The sequence below is a fragment of the Fusarium proliferatum genome (genome assembly GCF_900067095.1).
Source record: "Fusarium proliferatum ET1 genome assembly, contig: FPRO_scaffold002, whole genome shotgun sequence".
Classification (NCBI taxonomy): Eukaryota; Fungi; Ascomycota; class Sordariomycetes; order Hypocreales; family Nectriaceae; genus Fusarium; species Fusarium proliferatum.
In genome coordinates, this window is record NW_022194791.1 from 1010752 (window position 1) to 1026200 (window position 15449).

General features: G+C 49.5%; 4 protein-coding genes across 4 annotated transcripts; 2 read left to right on the top strand and 2 right to left on the bottom strand.

The window, feature by feature from the left end:
- Window positions 1-159: 159 nt before the first annotated feature.
- Window positions 160-1509, top strand: FPRO_03449 (uncharacterized protein; the record flags this gene model as incomplete). The annotated part of the gene is made up of 6 exons (XM_031226337.1): window positions 160-317; window positions 371-497; window positions 560-733; window positions 790-965; window positions 1021-1110; window positions 1161-1509. The coding sequence occupies 6 exons, from the start codon at window positions 160-162 to the stop codon at window positions 1507-1509; spliced, it is 1074 nt and encodes a 357-aa protein (XP_031076884.1).
- A 388-nt stretch (window positions 1510-1897) lies between these two features.
- Window positions 1898-3416, top strand: FPRO_03448 (uncharacterized protein; the record flags this gene model as incomplete). The annotated part of the gene is made up of 5 exons (XM_031226338.1): window positions 1898-2413; window positions 2463-2585; window positions 2633-2669; window positions 2721-2842; window positions 2892-3416. 5 exons carry the CDS (start codon window positions 1898-1900, stop codon window positions 3414-3416), a joined length of 1323 nt encoding a protein of 440 aa, XP_031076885.1.
- A 478-nt stretch (window positions 3417-3894) lies between these two features.
- Window positions 3895-5638, bottom strand: FPRO_03447 (putative carnitine transporter; the record flags this gene model as incomplete). The annotated part of the gene is made up of 2 exons (XM_031226340.1): window positions 3895-5086; window positions 5136-5638. 2 exons carry the CDS (start codon window positions 5636-5638, stop codon window positions 3895-3897), a joined length of 1695 nt encoding a protein of 564 aa, XP_031076886.1.
- A 5066-nt stretch (window positions 5639-10704) lies between these two features.
- FPRO_03446 (putative ABC1 transport protein) lies at window positions 10705-15371 on the bottom strand (the record flags this gene model as incomplete). The annotated part of the gene is made up of 6 exons (XM_031226341.1): window positions 10705-11119; window positions 11170-11399; window positions 11456-11689; window positions 11740-12678; window positions 12727-14256; window positions 14304-15371. The coding sequence occupies 6 exons, from the start codon at window positions 15369-15371 to the stop codon at window positions 10705-10707; spliced, it is 4416 nt and encodes a 1471-aa protein (XP_031076887.1).
- Window positions 15372-15449: the final 78 nt, after the last annotated feature.

The following is a 15449-nucleotide window of genomic DNA, read 5'->3' on the forward strand; positions in this document are numbered from 1 at the left end:
CTGTGGCACATTGGATTAGATTGATATTCCATCTTGTGTTGTGGTAGTATATTTAAAGTCGGTGCACATCAAGTCCCAATAAGCAGCAAACTAAGTACACACTCATCACACTCATCACTCGCCTCGACAAGGTATACGATACATCTCAAGTTCATCAAGATGATTGCGACTATAAACGGAGACACAAAGATCAATGGAAAGGGCCATCCGACCGAAGTCCGCATTCCGGACATGTTTGGTTCCATAATGTCTGCGACGCCTATGGTGAACCCTCACCACTTCAAGGTCAAGGCCGCAGCCGACGCCTTCATAGCTGAGTGAGTTTATCTTGCCTCACTTCGTATAAACTTTTATTCTGACTGACGTATAGTTATCTCAAGATGGACAAGCACGAAGCGGCTAAGAACAGAAAGGCCGACTTCTGTTTCTGCGCCTCTGCCATGGCTCCTCATGCAGATGCACAGGCACTAAGGACCATGGTTGACTGGCTGAACTGGGTATGCAACAAAATCCTCAGACAACCCAGAATGGTAGGGCACCGACTGACATGGATGATCAGATCTTTTACTTTGACGACGACTTTGACGAGGGTCAACTTGACCGAGACCCAGTAGCCGCAGAGAAAGAGATTAGACATACACTAGCTGTACTCGAAGAAGGCGCTGAGATTCCAGACAGAGAGCTACATCCCTTGCGATATTTGTTTCGTACCATCTGGGACCGAGTTAAAGACGTACGTTTTACTGATGATCTCTTCTACTGTGCTTTGCTAATCATTTCTGTACGTAGAGGGCTTATCCTGATGTCCAGACTCAATTCAAGATCACGCACAAGCGATACTTGGACGGCCTGCTGCATCAGGTCGAAGCGACACGCGATGGAAACGGTCAACCTCGGACCGAGGAGGACTACATCAGAATGCGGAGGAGGACTGTTGGTGGGTATCCATGCATCAGTCTCATCGCGTGAGTCTTGACCTAATTGTTCATATCGAATTGAGATTGACGATGCTTTTTGCAGCTACGCCCACAATGTAGACTTGTCGCAGGAGGCATTTGAACACCCTTCTGTTCAAGAATGCATAGCTGTAGGCTGTGACCTCGCTTGGATGTAAGTGACATACACTCCCAACCCATGGGATCTTTGCTAATACAACGCAGCCACAACGACATCGTCTCGTACAAGAAAGATGTCAAGTCAGGTATTGAGCACAACTTTGTCACAGTCTTGAAAAAGAGTGGCTTTACCACTCAACAAGCCATGGATAGAGCAGGGGAACTCCAAGACGAGTGTTATCGCAGATGGTACCTTGCGCTGGCGAGCATGCCTATCTGGGGCGAATCTATCGATCGTGAAGTGCTGAGATATATCGAGGCATGCCATAGCTTTCCTCTTGGTGACTTGCTCTGGAGCTTCCAGACAGGGCGATACTTGGGGGCCACGGAGGGATATAAGCTGCACGAGACGAGGGTGTTGGACCTGTCAGATTTGGAGCCTATTGCTGTGTGATATTTTCTTACGATGGGAGGCTGAATTCTGGTCTTTTTACGTGGTATTGGGCCGTTGGGGAGCAAACGAGGGGCTTTCTTTGAGTAAAGTAGCATGAATGAGATTACAAATTGGCATTTGCGACATCGGTACCTCGTCATATACTTGGTAAATGGCATTATCAGCTATCTCGACGAGATAGCTAAATGACATTGGCTGCTTCAACCAGTTCGTCTTGTAATCAGGGAATTAGTGGGGAATAAGATGGCGTGCTCGAATCAGTGTCGGGGTTCACCCGATAAGTTACACTTGGGGTAAGACTCAATTGAGATGCCATGACTTGGATTATTAGTGATGTTCATCTACTTAAGATGAGCCAATATCTCAACTCAGATACTCTGTAGTAATAATGTCAACTCAAAAAGAGTCATCTAAGCTCGAAGTAGCGATCGCTGGCGGTGGCATCGCAGGCCTCATCACAGCAATCGCACTTCTCAAACACCCAAAAGTCAACGTCCAAGTCTACGAGCGAGCGCCAGAGTTTAAGGAAATCGGCGCAAGTATAGCTCTGGGTCCCAATGGCCTCAGAACTCTTGATCGGCTTGGTGTCGAGAATGCCCTGGCTGAAGGTTTCGCTCAACGTCAAAAGTCTGGCCATCATATGATATACCGGCACTGGAAAACCGGAGAGGTCATCGATTACGATGTTCACAGCACAGTACAGAGCAAGAGACATACGACTGCGCGGTTCCATCGCGCTCATCTTCATCAGGCGCTGTTAGAGAACTTACCGGAAGGTATTGTTCATTTGGGGAAGACTACTGTTGATGTGAAGGCGGATCCTGATGAGGGAGCGACGCTTTACTTTGAGGATGGTACGACGGCAACGGCTGATATTGTCATTGGGGCTGATGGTTTACGATCTGTAAGTTCAAGACATTTTCTTTGACAATAGATTGCTGACATCTCGACAGAAAGTCCGCAAGACGTTCGTACCGGAGCATGAACTGCATTGGACAGGTTGGGTCGCTTTCCGCGCTGTCTTTGATGCCGAAAGATTGAAGGATCTTGAGTATCCTGAGGATGCAGCCCATTGGGTAAGGTTGAAGACTCTCCAATCTACGGGTTGCTAATGGATTAATAGGCTGGCCATGAGACAACATTCTTCCATTCGCATCTAGGTGAGAGCCCAGTGTTTCTTCACCAACGCCGTCACTAACGCATGACTGCAGGCAAAGGTCTGTTTACCATAGTCGGTGGGTATCACGCAGATCCCCAAGACCCCAAATCACCGGGTAAAGACGCAAAATGGGATGAAGATGGCAGTGTTGAGGAATTTAAGAAATTATACCAAGTATGTGAACTCTCTCGTTCGCATCCTTCACCATGTTGACACCTCAAAGCATTGGAACCCAACAATCCGGGCATTCATAGATGCAACCCCCTACGTCAAACTCTTCCCCAACTACGCCGGCGCAGCTCTCGATACGTGGTCCTTCTCCAACCGCGTAGCTCTCGTCGGTGATGCAGCTCACACCCACGGCGGATCTTTTGCAGCAGGGGGCTCACTCGCCATCGACGATGCATATGCCTTGTACCGCTCGCTCGATCATGTTTGGCCTCCTTCGTCAGCACAAACCGGAAAGCCGACCAAGGCTCAGCTTGCACAAGTGTTTGAGCTATATGAAGCCACTCGCAAACCGCATCTGGATAAGCTCTTGGGTATCGTCCATAAGAACATTTCAGGGCAGAAGTCGAATGTCGAGAGAGCGACGACGGAGACGGACGAGCAGTTAAGGCAGAGGGTGAAGGGAAGGATGAATCCTTCGTGGATTAGTGAGCATGATGTTGTTGCTACATTTGAACGGGCTGTTGAGAGGATAGAAGGCCGGGAGACGACGGTGGAGGAACCTCGCGCAAGGTTGTGAGCACGAGTATTACATAGACCGTTTCCAAGTTTGTCAGTATAGCCATTCGCTACAGAATGATTCCTCTAATTGCAGAACATTCAGGAAAAACAGTGCTAATGTCAGTCGTTCAGTCTGCTTGGTTGATCGTACCTCAGGACATCTTTCAATTACACCTCTCATTAGGGGCGAGGGGTTTGTCTGCCTCCAAACAACTAGTTTTCTCACAGGGGTAGCACTGAGAGACACTTGAGTGTATTACCCGCATATACTGAGACGCGTTCTTTGCTTTTGTGTTATGGCTTCAAACATCATATAACCCCTCAATCTTGTGAAGCTACATCAACAACTGCGCATCATAGAATGAGAGAGCAAGATAGGAAATCACGTCAGGAAATAGAGTGAGAATTGTTATTAGCAATGTTAATTGAACTATATTCGCAAGTGATATCATCCAGTCATGTCCAAGCTAAACAAATACAAGAATTGAAGCACCGCTTCAGACTTCCGAAGTCCTCTTGTTCCTCTTGAAGAAGCAGGGCATCACCAACTCGCCCATCTCGTGCCAGAAGCCAACAGGAGGCTCAGTGAAGGTAGCCTCGTACGCCTCAATCATAGGTCGCTCCCAAACCAAGTCAACCTCGTGAGGTCGGATGTACTTGGTCTTCTTAAAGACCTTCCAGCCAACGAAAAGGAGGACAGCGAGGATCTGCATGGAGTAGTTCTGAAAGAAGACCTCAACGTCAAACTTGGGTCGGAAAGCGTAGTATCCGTAGACGAGAACGATGACGGATTGGACAACGAGGGCGATGTAGGCACCGTAGGGCTGGAAGTAGCCGTAGTAGGGTCGCTCAGTCTTGCGGTTGACACCCTGGGCGACACAGGCGCGGTGGTAGTTGATGAATGTGATGGACATGATCATGAAGGTGATAAGACCGCCACCGGTGACAATGCTGATCAACCAACCGAGAACCTTGGCGGAACCGTTGGCAACCTGGAGGAAGGACAGGAAGGGGAACAGCATGGTGACACAGAAGGCGTAGACGGGAATACCGGACTTGTTGCAGTATCGGAGGAATCGAGGGGCGCGTCCCTCAATGGCCAAAGAGTAGAGAGCTCGGGTAGCGCAGTAGGTGTATGTGTTACCGGCGGAGAAGATGGAGGTGAGGATCAGGAAGTTGACGAAATGAGGGAGACCTGATATTCCAAGGTTGGTCATGGCAATGACATATGGGGAAGAAGCAGCGTTGCCAGTACCGCCAGCACCGAAGTAGATGTCGACGAGCTTGGGGTCGTTGTAGGCACAGACGATGCCAACAGCGAGAGCACCAACGATGAAAAAGATGCAGAATCGGTAGTAGACTGTCTTGAAGGCACTCTTGATGGTAAAGGTAGGGCGTTGAGCCTCAGCAGAGACCATTGAGATATACTCGGGGCCGACAACTGTAAAGGAAGCTGAGAAGAGAGCGGCGAGGAAGCCTTCGAATTTACCCTTGTCGCCTGAGCTGAGGTATGTGGTGAATGATCCAGGGTTGGAGAAATGCCGGAAGCCGTAGGCATCGTGCTTGGGGTTTCCACCGACCATAGTGACGAAAGTGAAGGCGAAGAGGAGGAAGATCAGGATGAGCTTTCCACCTGAGAGCCAGAACTCGGATTCACCATAGAATCGAACAGCGAGGACATTGAGTAGACTGTGATATGGTCAGTATGGTTCAATTGACTAAAAGAGGCAAAACTTACGCGTAGCAGACAATGACTGCAGCGCAGATACCAGCAGTCGGGCCAGGGTTGAGGGCATCAGCATTCCAGAAGGAGATGACAGAAGTCAGGGCAGTAATCTCGAAGGGAATGATAAGAGCCTCGTAGAGGAAGAAGTTCCAGCCAGCGACAAAGCCCAGGGCATCGTCGACCCAGTAGCCAGCAAGACGCACGAATCCACCAGCAACAGGCATGTATGTGTTCATCTCAGCGATCGAGTTGTTGACAAGGGCGAGAACGAGGGAGTAGAGGGTGAAAGCGATGAGGAGACTGCCGGGGCCGCCTTTGGCGAGACCGCCACCGATGGAGATGAAGAGAGCTGTTCCGATAGAACCACCAGCGGCGATGAGCTGGATCTGACGGTTGTTGAGGCGTCGGTGGAGATGGCCCATGCCTTGGTCCTCGACATATTGAATGCTTGAGGCATCGCCAGCGACGGCACTGCCCTTGGAGTTGGAGTGTCGTCTCTTCTCGTCGTCTGACATTATGGAGTAGACGGCGGTTCAGACCAGCCTTTGTGAGAGGGACAGGAATTGAGGAGGAGGATAGAAGGAGGATAGGGGTGAAGAGTGTTGGAGTCGAGGGTCTGAGGAGGAGAAGAGGCTGCAGTGAGTGGATTCATGGCAGTTTATATAGTGTCGAGCAGAGGCAGAGATAACAGGCAGTGAACCATGCTTGGGTAGTACGCGCATGGTGTCGTTGGGACAGGTACTTAGTTGGAACAAGAGCTTATCTTGCAAGTTAGCCTAGCCACTATCACCCCCTAGCCCATGGGTCCAGGCCCTTGCAGTGTAGGTCACCCACGCATAGATCATGGTGGTGGATACGGTCCGACTTCACTATGACTGGAGCTGAACGAAACGACATGGGTCTTCCCCACGGGGAAGAGCTTGGGACCGGGTCCACCGAACCACGACTGATTGGGGTCTGGGGAAAGCCTGTATCGGCACTCGATTAGCTCGTGCAGAGACGGTGGAATGTGGTGTGTTTGGCGGTCGTGCAATTGGCCAGGGAAACCACTCACTGTTGTCATCTTGCAGCCTGCACTGACAACCAGGTCCTTTGTTTGAAATCGCTACCTTAGTTTGGGTTTGGGGGGGTAACGGCTACTGTGCCTACGTCTGGTCTAGACTGGGAGTGTATTTGGGCGTTACGCATGTGATGAGTGAGGGGTTTGTTCTATGTATTTTGGTGTGGCACAAACATTTGCGACACGTACGAATAGGGTAATTCATTGTGAAGACGTGAATCTCGGTAATCTACAGACGATATCTCTCCGTCGTATGGATACTCTCTCAATAGCCTTGAAGGGGACCCATTGTAGATAGGATACTTATCTATCCGTAAGGTATCGCAAAATAGCTCACCTAGGTCAGTCCCTTATCATCTCCCTTGTACGGCGTAGAGTCTAAGCAGAGTCTGCCCGTATCCTCGGATTCTCATCCCGATCCCTACACGATAAGTACCCTAGCCAATCCCCTCACCTTCCCACCATCTTTCTCTCTTCTCACGCTCAGCTCCTCACGGAATCTCCGCAGACGTGCAACCACTTCGCTTCACTTCTCCAAGAGAGACTCCAATAGAACACCACCATGTTTGCAATCTAGAAGCTCTGGGCTCTGGCCAATCACCGCGCACACCGTATTTATTCGGGATTCTCCAGCCGAAACGGCAAACTCTAACTTATCGATCGTGGCAAAGACTGAGAAATTGACCGATCCTGAGCGTTTATTTCGACCGGAGTTGATTGGATCACTTGTAGCTCGATTAATTTGACTTTGTGATTGCGGCGAATTGTTTACTGGGTTGGCCGCTATAGCTTATGGGGCTAGTTAGGGAGCCTGGCCTGGCTGGTGCTCTAGAGTCTACCCACTCCCACTGGCGACAGTGGAGGTCAACGGGGACGGAACGGGAGGTTGGCAAGTATAGACGAGGCACGCCCTAGTTCTTGATAACATCCAATTCATGCATTGATGATGATGTTTGGGCTTAATATCGAGTGTCATTTCCTTACGCTAGTCATTACCAGGAGCTTGGATCACCCTAATATCGCCCGACTATCGAGTGACACTGATAGTATCTTATGCTCCTTGCAGAGTACTGTCTGTTTCATACTTGCAGCTGCTCCTTGAAAGGAATCCGAGGTGATGCTCTTATCCTGCTTCAGCTACTTCTCTGATATTGACTCTAAGAATCAGAGCTTCTTTAGTTATTCGCCGCATTAGGTATGCAAATCAGGCACAGTTTGTGTCTGGTTCGTCTATGAATCTCGATGAAGCGAGAAGAATAGATATCAACCTGTTTCAGTCTCGCAGAATATAGTATCTCTAATGGTTAGCTTCGTTAACCCAATAACCCTCCATACCTGTCCCTTCGACCCGTCATGAATCAAATTCTCGAGGACTTTGATAGCAATTTCCTAGGCCTACATTGAGTCTATCTCCTATTCCAAATCGTATATGCACCTCCGAAAGTAATCCCAAGAGACTGTATGCCACTCCGTTTTCATAGGTCCAGTGGTGAGAGCATTACTTATCCACAACTCCATGTTGGCTTGAACCTAGTTGTATACCTACCTTGAACGCAACAGCTCGGGTGGTCCAGGTTCAGCTCGATAGTGTCCTTGAAAGATTACACAATGATGATAAAGAAAGCCACGACTCCTTGAATCACGACCAACAACATGATATCAAACAAGCATACTCAACTATTCTCACGGATCTCAGGTCACATGATCGGGATCACTCCCGATCCCCGCGTACCACGCCGCACCTAGATCAAAGCTTCATTCCTAAACAGGGAGGTGCTAACTCCCAAGCTCGATAGCTGAAAACGAATGTCTCATCTCGAGAAAAGAAAACGTGGGCTTGTGTTGTGTTGGAGAAACGTCGTTGTATCTGCTCAGAGCCTCAATTCTGACCCTGACGATCTCCCTCAAGCCATCTTATGCAGGCGTTGGAAAATGGGCACCTACGAACCAATGGGGTGTTATGCGCGCTGAAATGCAAGCAAACTTCAGCCTCGTTTTTCTTACTCCAACTGCAGAGGAATGGCCTGAGGAGGAAGTTGCCCGGGACGATTTGTCGCTAGCCGAGCCGTTCCCGAGATACTAAGTTAGACTGTATACACCATTTCGGCTTCTCCAACACCGTCTAGGGAGCTATTAGCTGTCCTTAGGCTTCGCGAAAACTGTCATCAGTTGGTCTATTCGATATGACACCGTGGAGGTTCGTGTCTTGTAGGACTTTGCTGATCTGTGCTGCAACCACTTCAACAGCCCGAGCTTCATCCTTCGTCGCCCTGGAGGACAGGCCAGAGTATGAACAACAGCTCACATAGCTCGAGTATAGGATGTTTGATGGGAAAGATCTAGCGAGGTCATGTTGTACTCCCCCCACCGGCGGGCTAACGGCATCGACTCCGCGTTAACCTACGACGATATCCCCATCCCTAGCTCTCGCAGTGCTGTACCATTTGTGAGATGGCTCTAAGCAACCCCGAGCTTATCTCGAGGGGAATTACTGTCAGCCACAAGCGCTGGTTGACATATATGACGCCATGCTCTCATCCCGAGATACCTCCATGCTCGGCATTGACACTACAACTATTCACGGCGGCGATATTACCAACACTGGTAAAGAGTGATATGTCTATCTGCGTGGTTAGTTCGGTGGGCTTGTGAAGCTTGATAGCTATCCGCAATAATCCCCCGCGTCGAGTTGACACGTCGCAAAGGTATGAGCAGAATCAGCACTTACGTCTCTAGAGTATTCAGCTCGCTCTTGGGCCAGGCTGTCCTCAATGGCATTTCGTTAGTTCGTGTGGGCCTCCGTCTAATACTGCCATAGTATCAACGAAACAGTCGCTACAAGAAGGGCAACGTGGACAACGCTCCGATTACGAGCAGGGCCTTATTCCCAATGCCTGGCACGTCTCACGACCTTGGACTTCCCCGGATTCAGGCGGAGTCATCAGGGTCTGGCGTGGAGGCAGAACTGGGTCTTGGTCCACCGACATGAGCTTGTTGACATGGCTTAATGACTTACACAATAGCTTGTGGATATTGCCTATTACGCGACGGAGTAGAGTGACGTCTATGTCAAAGGAGGCGGAGTAGTCATCTCCACATTGACGGCTACTATTGAACCACACAGGGGCAACAGCGGCCATGTCTTCAAAGTGATTGAGCACTCGTTTTGAGGCAAGTTTAGCCAGATGTATCCAAGAGACCTGGGTCAAAGTGATCATTTGGGCCTCAAGGGATAGGCGACAGTGTCTATGCTATACCAGGCTTGAGGCTGTCAGGCCGTGAAGATATGATGCATAATTGTGGCCGATTGCTCGAGCTCACTCCTCGGAAGACACGGAAGAGTAGCGCGATGGAATAATGTATGCAAGTTGAACGTCACGGAACTCCTTGTTTAAGATACCAGCACCTCGGTAAACCATCATCGACACTTGACACTCAGGCAGTCCCAGACCATGCAGTCGATAAGTATCGCAATTGCCGATAAAACAAGCTTCGGTGATCTATCCACAAAGATATCACTCTTCACTCTCTAGGTAATGATCAGCGTGATCTTCGAAACGGTAGGCTCTACGATGTGATCGAGAAGAGCCTCTCCTCTGGCATCTCCGTCCCGAGCATTAAAGCAGCTCCAATCATGACAGCAAACCAACGCCATGCATTAGAACTACCTTGGAGCCTCACACGGCATCAAATCGAGACTAGACAGCACCTTTTGGGTTCGATAGGCGGAGTCGCCACGTTCTGGACAGGTCTCTGATCGACGATTTGTGGCAGCTGGAGCCAGTGCTCTTTAGGCGAGCGCATATGCCTAGCTTCTTGTGGTTACCTGGATTAGATACGATCAATTGGAGTGATAGACAGTTCTTTGTTGGTAGAGATATTGGCAACCCTTGGAGATTGCTCTCAACCGCTCGAGTGTTCTGGACTCTTGGCGTGAGACATCCGTGGCATAGACCACGTCTGCTAGAGGTAAGGGAGGGAAAGATCTGGCGATGAAGATTACGATAGTGATTGCCTGCCAATTCTAAGAGAACTTGCCAGGTGCGCTATCGCTCAAACCACGCCGACAATTCTGAGTCCTTCAATGCTCTTGTTTGCTGACCCCCTGAGGGACTCTCCTCGCTATCGACAATGCTCAGTTCGTACCTAGAGAGTTCTGTTTCTTTCTGTTTCTTCGTTTTTCAATGTCTCGGGTAAGAACTCCTCTACAATTGCTGCGCACTCAAGATAGTTGTCCTGCTGTCTTGTCAATTCAAGGGCTTTGCCGCCGATCGCATGGGCGATAACGAACAGACGACATCGAAATGCCACATACTCTGGTCATGAAGCAATCTTTCTTGTTTTCGATGTTAATGGGACTTGGAACCATATAAATGCAGATTATCCATTGATATGTCCAATGTTACGGCCAGGAGAGTTCCGCAGCTCAACTCAGCAGCATCTCGATCCTGAAATCTATATATCTAGAGAACACTGTATCTAACATCCCCAACACCATTTTTGGTATAATACACGCTCCATCTAATCCTTCTTCGCCTTTTTGTTCTTGGGCACACGAACAGCCCAATAGATCCCAAACGCCGCCGCAATGTTAAACACGCAATAAACCCAAAGGAGTCCGAAATCCCTCCATCGATTACCATAGCTCATGCTTTTGCTCTCCAGAAATGTGTTGGTGTCTGAGATAGTGCAGTACTGACACTCTGTCGCAGAAGTGTTGACGATGTATCCGCCTACGTTGGACAGGTACGACTTCATGTATTCGCCGCATGTTGTACCGTTGGGTGTAGTGAAGGTGATGAGTTCGTTGTTCTCGCAGCCTGCGTCGGCGTTGGCCATTGATGTGCCCATTAAGCCTTCCACGACGTATGTGAAGGGTGAGGCGCGGTACATGAAGATCCAGAAGCCGGGGAGTTCCTCTGGTGATGCAAGGATACTGACACAGTATTAGTGATATGTACAAGGAATCGGCTCAGAGCAACTTACCCGCAGAAGGAAAACATCATGATCATGATCAGAGTGACAAGACCGCCTGCCACTTCAGCAGTCTCGAAGCCAGCGATGATCATATGCGCAAATGTGCTCGTGAACATGAAAAACATCCACACAAACAAAAACACGGTCGCGTTTCGTGCATCCGTCGTATCAGTTGCATAGCCATTGCGGTACAATCCCGTCGGGAAATACCAGCAAACGAAAGAGAGCACAGCCATGAGCTACGTTACTGTCAGTTACAAATCTCCCACATATCAGGTACTCAGTGGAGTCTTACCGAGTTCCATACTGCTTCTACCAGAATCGTAGAAACCATGAATGCCTTCCAGGAGTAGGTCTTGGATGGCCGCTCGCGCGCTTCGTACATGGTGCGTTGGGCGACGTAGTCCGGAAGCATCTGCTGGACAACTTGGGTGAAGATCGTGAGGAAGATCAGTACGCCGAAAATTTGGTTCTGGAGACCGCGTTCAGTATTTTGACCGTTCAAGAACGACAGACCGATGAAGAGAGACTGTTTCCTTGATTAGTGGCAGTCTTGTACATACCGTGGGGAGTACTTACTGCGCCTGCGGACAAGATAACCTTGGAGTAGATGTATCCAGGGCTTCTCCAGTACTGCTGAAACAGTCGTTTGGTGACTTGTGTGTACTGCATGTATGGCGTAGCAGCAAACTCGTTGTACTCAGTTCCATCATGCGTTCCTGACCCAACATGGGCATTGCCTTCAGCTGCTAACCGCCCAAGCTCCTGTTGAACGTTCTCATGCTCACGCGATTGACTCCAAACCTGAGGCCAATCGATCTCTGTATGAGCTCCCGGGGCAGCTCCAATGACCTCAAGCATGTACTCAGCTGGATTTACACCAACTGGACACTTCGGCGCCCCATTACGAACAAAGTAGTCAACCAAAACCCTGGAGTTCCTACCAATATCACCAAAGTAGATTGTCTTACCACGAGACAACAACAGCAGTCGATCGAAGCGCTGAAACAACATAGCTGAAGGTTGGTGGATAGTGCAGAGAATAGCCTGACCATTGTTGGTAAGCTTCTGCATCAAATTGCAGATAGACCAAGACGTTTGACTATCAAGTCCAGAAGTCGGTTCATCCAAGAACAAAAGCAATTGAGGCCGAGCAGCTAACTCAACACCAATTGTCAACCGTTTTCGTTGCTCCACGTTGAGACCTTCGCCAGGCACGCCGATGATAGCATCAGAGTACTCCTGCATATCAAGAAGACTGATTACAGTGTCCACATAATCTAGCTTCTCCTCTCGTGTGTATCGGGCTGGTTGACGAAGAAGAGCGCTGAAGTTGAGAGCCTCGCGAACTGTTTGGGTGTGGACGTGAAGGTCTTGCTGCTGAACGTAACCGGTTTTGCGTTGGAAGGATTCGTCTCGTAGTTTTCCGTCCACGAGCATTTGGCCTGTTACAACACCCATTGTGACTCGGCTTGCGAGCACGTCTAGTAGCGTAGTCTTGCCAGCGCCGGACGCACCCTATAACCAGATTAGTACCGATTCACTTTGATGCGGTTCATCACTTACCATCAGAGCAGTCAAAGTACCTGGCTTTACCCAACCGTCCACATGATCCAAAATTCTTCGAGATTCTCCCTTGATCTTGACATCATAGCAGACATTCCTCCAGTGGAAAACGGAAGTCTGCTCCTCAACGTCTGTGACCTCGTCGTTGCCGTTACCACTTCCGAGCTGCGTTCCGCTGACTTTGCCTGTCTCCTCATCATCAAGGGCCTTTCTGGCGTGCTTCTTCATCTCCTTGCGAGTAAACACGAGAACTTCGCCCTTGGAACGTTCAGAAGCAATTGTCTCTGTAGCAATCAGGTGCAGTCCCATGAACAAAATCGTGAAGGCGATGACAACAGCAAAGTCACGCCACTTGTGAGAGTCAGCGTAGCCGTACGTCGAAGCAAGGTATGCAGATCCTCGAACAAAGTCCTCTCCCGGTACAGAACCTTGGATCGCGCAAGCTTGCGAAAGTGGTGAGATATCGCTGTAGTCAGGTCCGCTGGGCACAAAGTTTGAACAAGGATAGTTCCTACCGCCGAATTCGTTAATGAAGAGACTTTCGAGGCCGTAGAATGTCGGGTTGATCCACCGGATCCATCCAAGCCAAACGGGCATGTACTGAGGTGGGATTGCATAACCGGTATAGATAGCGATAACAAGTAACATGATCGAAGCTCGAGCTAAGGCCACAGCGATGGTCTTGGTAAGAGAGGCAATGAGACGAAAGAGCATTGAGAAACTCAACGTCGTCACGAAGGACACCAAGAGGAAGAAGAAAAAGTGCCCGGCGTCTTGACGAAGGTTTCCCATCCAGTACATTGTGGTATTCATCATGATGGTGTTGAAGATCTTGTACGGTAGATCCACGACCATGGATGAAAGAGCCTCGGCACTGGGGTGATACAGAGCATAGCGCGCGTGTTTCTCGACGATGTTTCGTTTGGCGTAGAGGGTCATGATCTCCAAGATGTTGTTGTAAGCGTTCATCAACAGAATGAAGAAGATGAGTAGTCCGCGCTTGAGAAATGCGCCCGTGTCTTCGGGTAAGTTGTAGAAGATACTTCCGATGACAAGAGATTCGACGAGATTGCAGAGTAGAAGAGTCACCGTTACGCTGGGATCGGCTTTGAGCATCACCCAGCTTCGACCCAGTGTAAGTCTCATCTGCTCCATGTACGATAACGTAAACGGTGATTTGATACGTTGTGACTTGGACTGGTCTCTGTTCCTTGAGTCGACGAACTTTTCGTAGTGTTCGCCTCCGAAGGGATGTTGCTCGATGTACTCGTCCATCTCAGTGAGAAGATGCTGCCTATGGGCACTGTCCTTCCAAGCTTGTGCGAACTCATCCGGTGATCTGGGGGCCTTGCCTTCGTATCCTTCGCGGATGATTCGTTCCTGGTGGCTGGTCATGGAGGTTAAGAAATCGGCCGTGGTTTGCTGCTCAGGACAGACAAAGCCTAGACCTTCGAAGTAGGACTTTGCTTCTTTCGTCTTGCCAAAGAAGATTTGTCTTCCTTGGTATAACACGAGTACTTTGTCGAATACCTACACCAGTCAGTGAAACTCCATAACAATGCTTACTCGAGACTCACATCGTAAGCATCCTGAGACGCCTGATAAATGGCCACAGCAGAAGTACACCCCATAACATCAGCTTGCGTTCTTAACGTCCGACAAAACTCAAGCGCATTAGCACTATCAAGACCCCTCGTGCTATTATCCCAGCATTGAAGCGGCGAATAGCTCAATGCTGCCTCTGCAATCGTCACTCGTTTCCTCTCGCCTCCACTGACACCCCTCACAAAGTCATCCCCCACGCGAGTATTCTTGGTATGTGAAATACCAAACATGGCCATCGTGACATCTCGCAGATGCTCTGCATACTCTCGTCGTGAAATACCTTCTGGGATATTCTTCGGACAGCGAGCTCGCGCGGCGAAGTAGAGTGTGTCGCCTACTGTGAGATGCGCAAAGTGATGGTCAACTTCAGCTGTGTAGATGGCCTCGCCGCGAAACGCTGAGCGCATTTCTTCTGGCCGGATGCCGGAGTAGTTGATCTCAGAGGTGTCGTCAATGTGGAATCCGTGTGTGTCGCCGGCGATAGTCTTGAGAAATGTCGAACAGCCCGAACCTGGGGGACCAAGCACAGCCAACATCTCTCCGCTCTGAACGACGCCCTCCAGGTTCTGCAGGATATCTACACGTCTTTGCTTATCATGCAGAAGCTTCTTGACCATAGTACCAGCCTCTAGAAAGATGTTGCCCACACTCTTCTGGAAGTCTGTATCTGATCCAAAGCCAAATACGTTCAAGTTTCGAAAGGCCACACCAGTTGTTCTAGGTGGGTTTCCTTCAGACGTATCAGTCCGTAGGTCATAGAATGCCTTTGCCCATTTTTTCGCATTGAAGGTTGAACTGCTGGGGTTCAATGGACCACTTGCTTGGGGGAAGAGAGTCCCTGGTGCAGCACTTGATCGCCTGGTGAGTTCTCGGGCCAGTTGCACGACTTCCTCATTGTGCTGATACTCGTCGTCCTCGCTCATAGGAACTTCAGTGTTCTTCTCTGTGCAGACGTGTGTTGAGCATGTTGAGCCGATGTCGTTGTGGTAGAATGGCTTGGGGGTACCGGCCCCAGAGCTGAGCTGTGGTCTGGTTGCCATTATGAATTGTCTTTGAAGATATACTTCCAGCTGGTGATGCTGACAGTTTATATGAATGGTAGTGAGGCTCAAATTGAA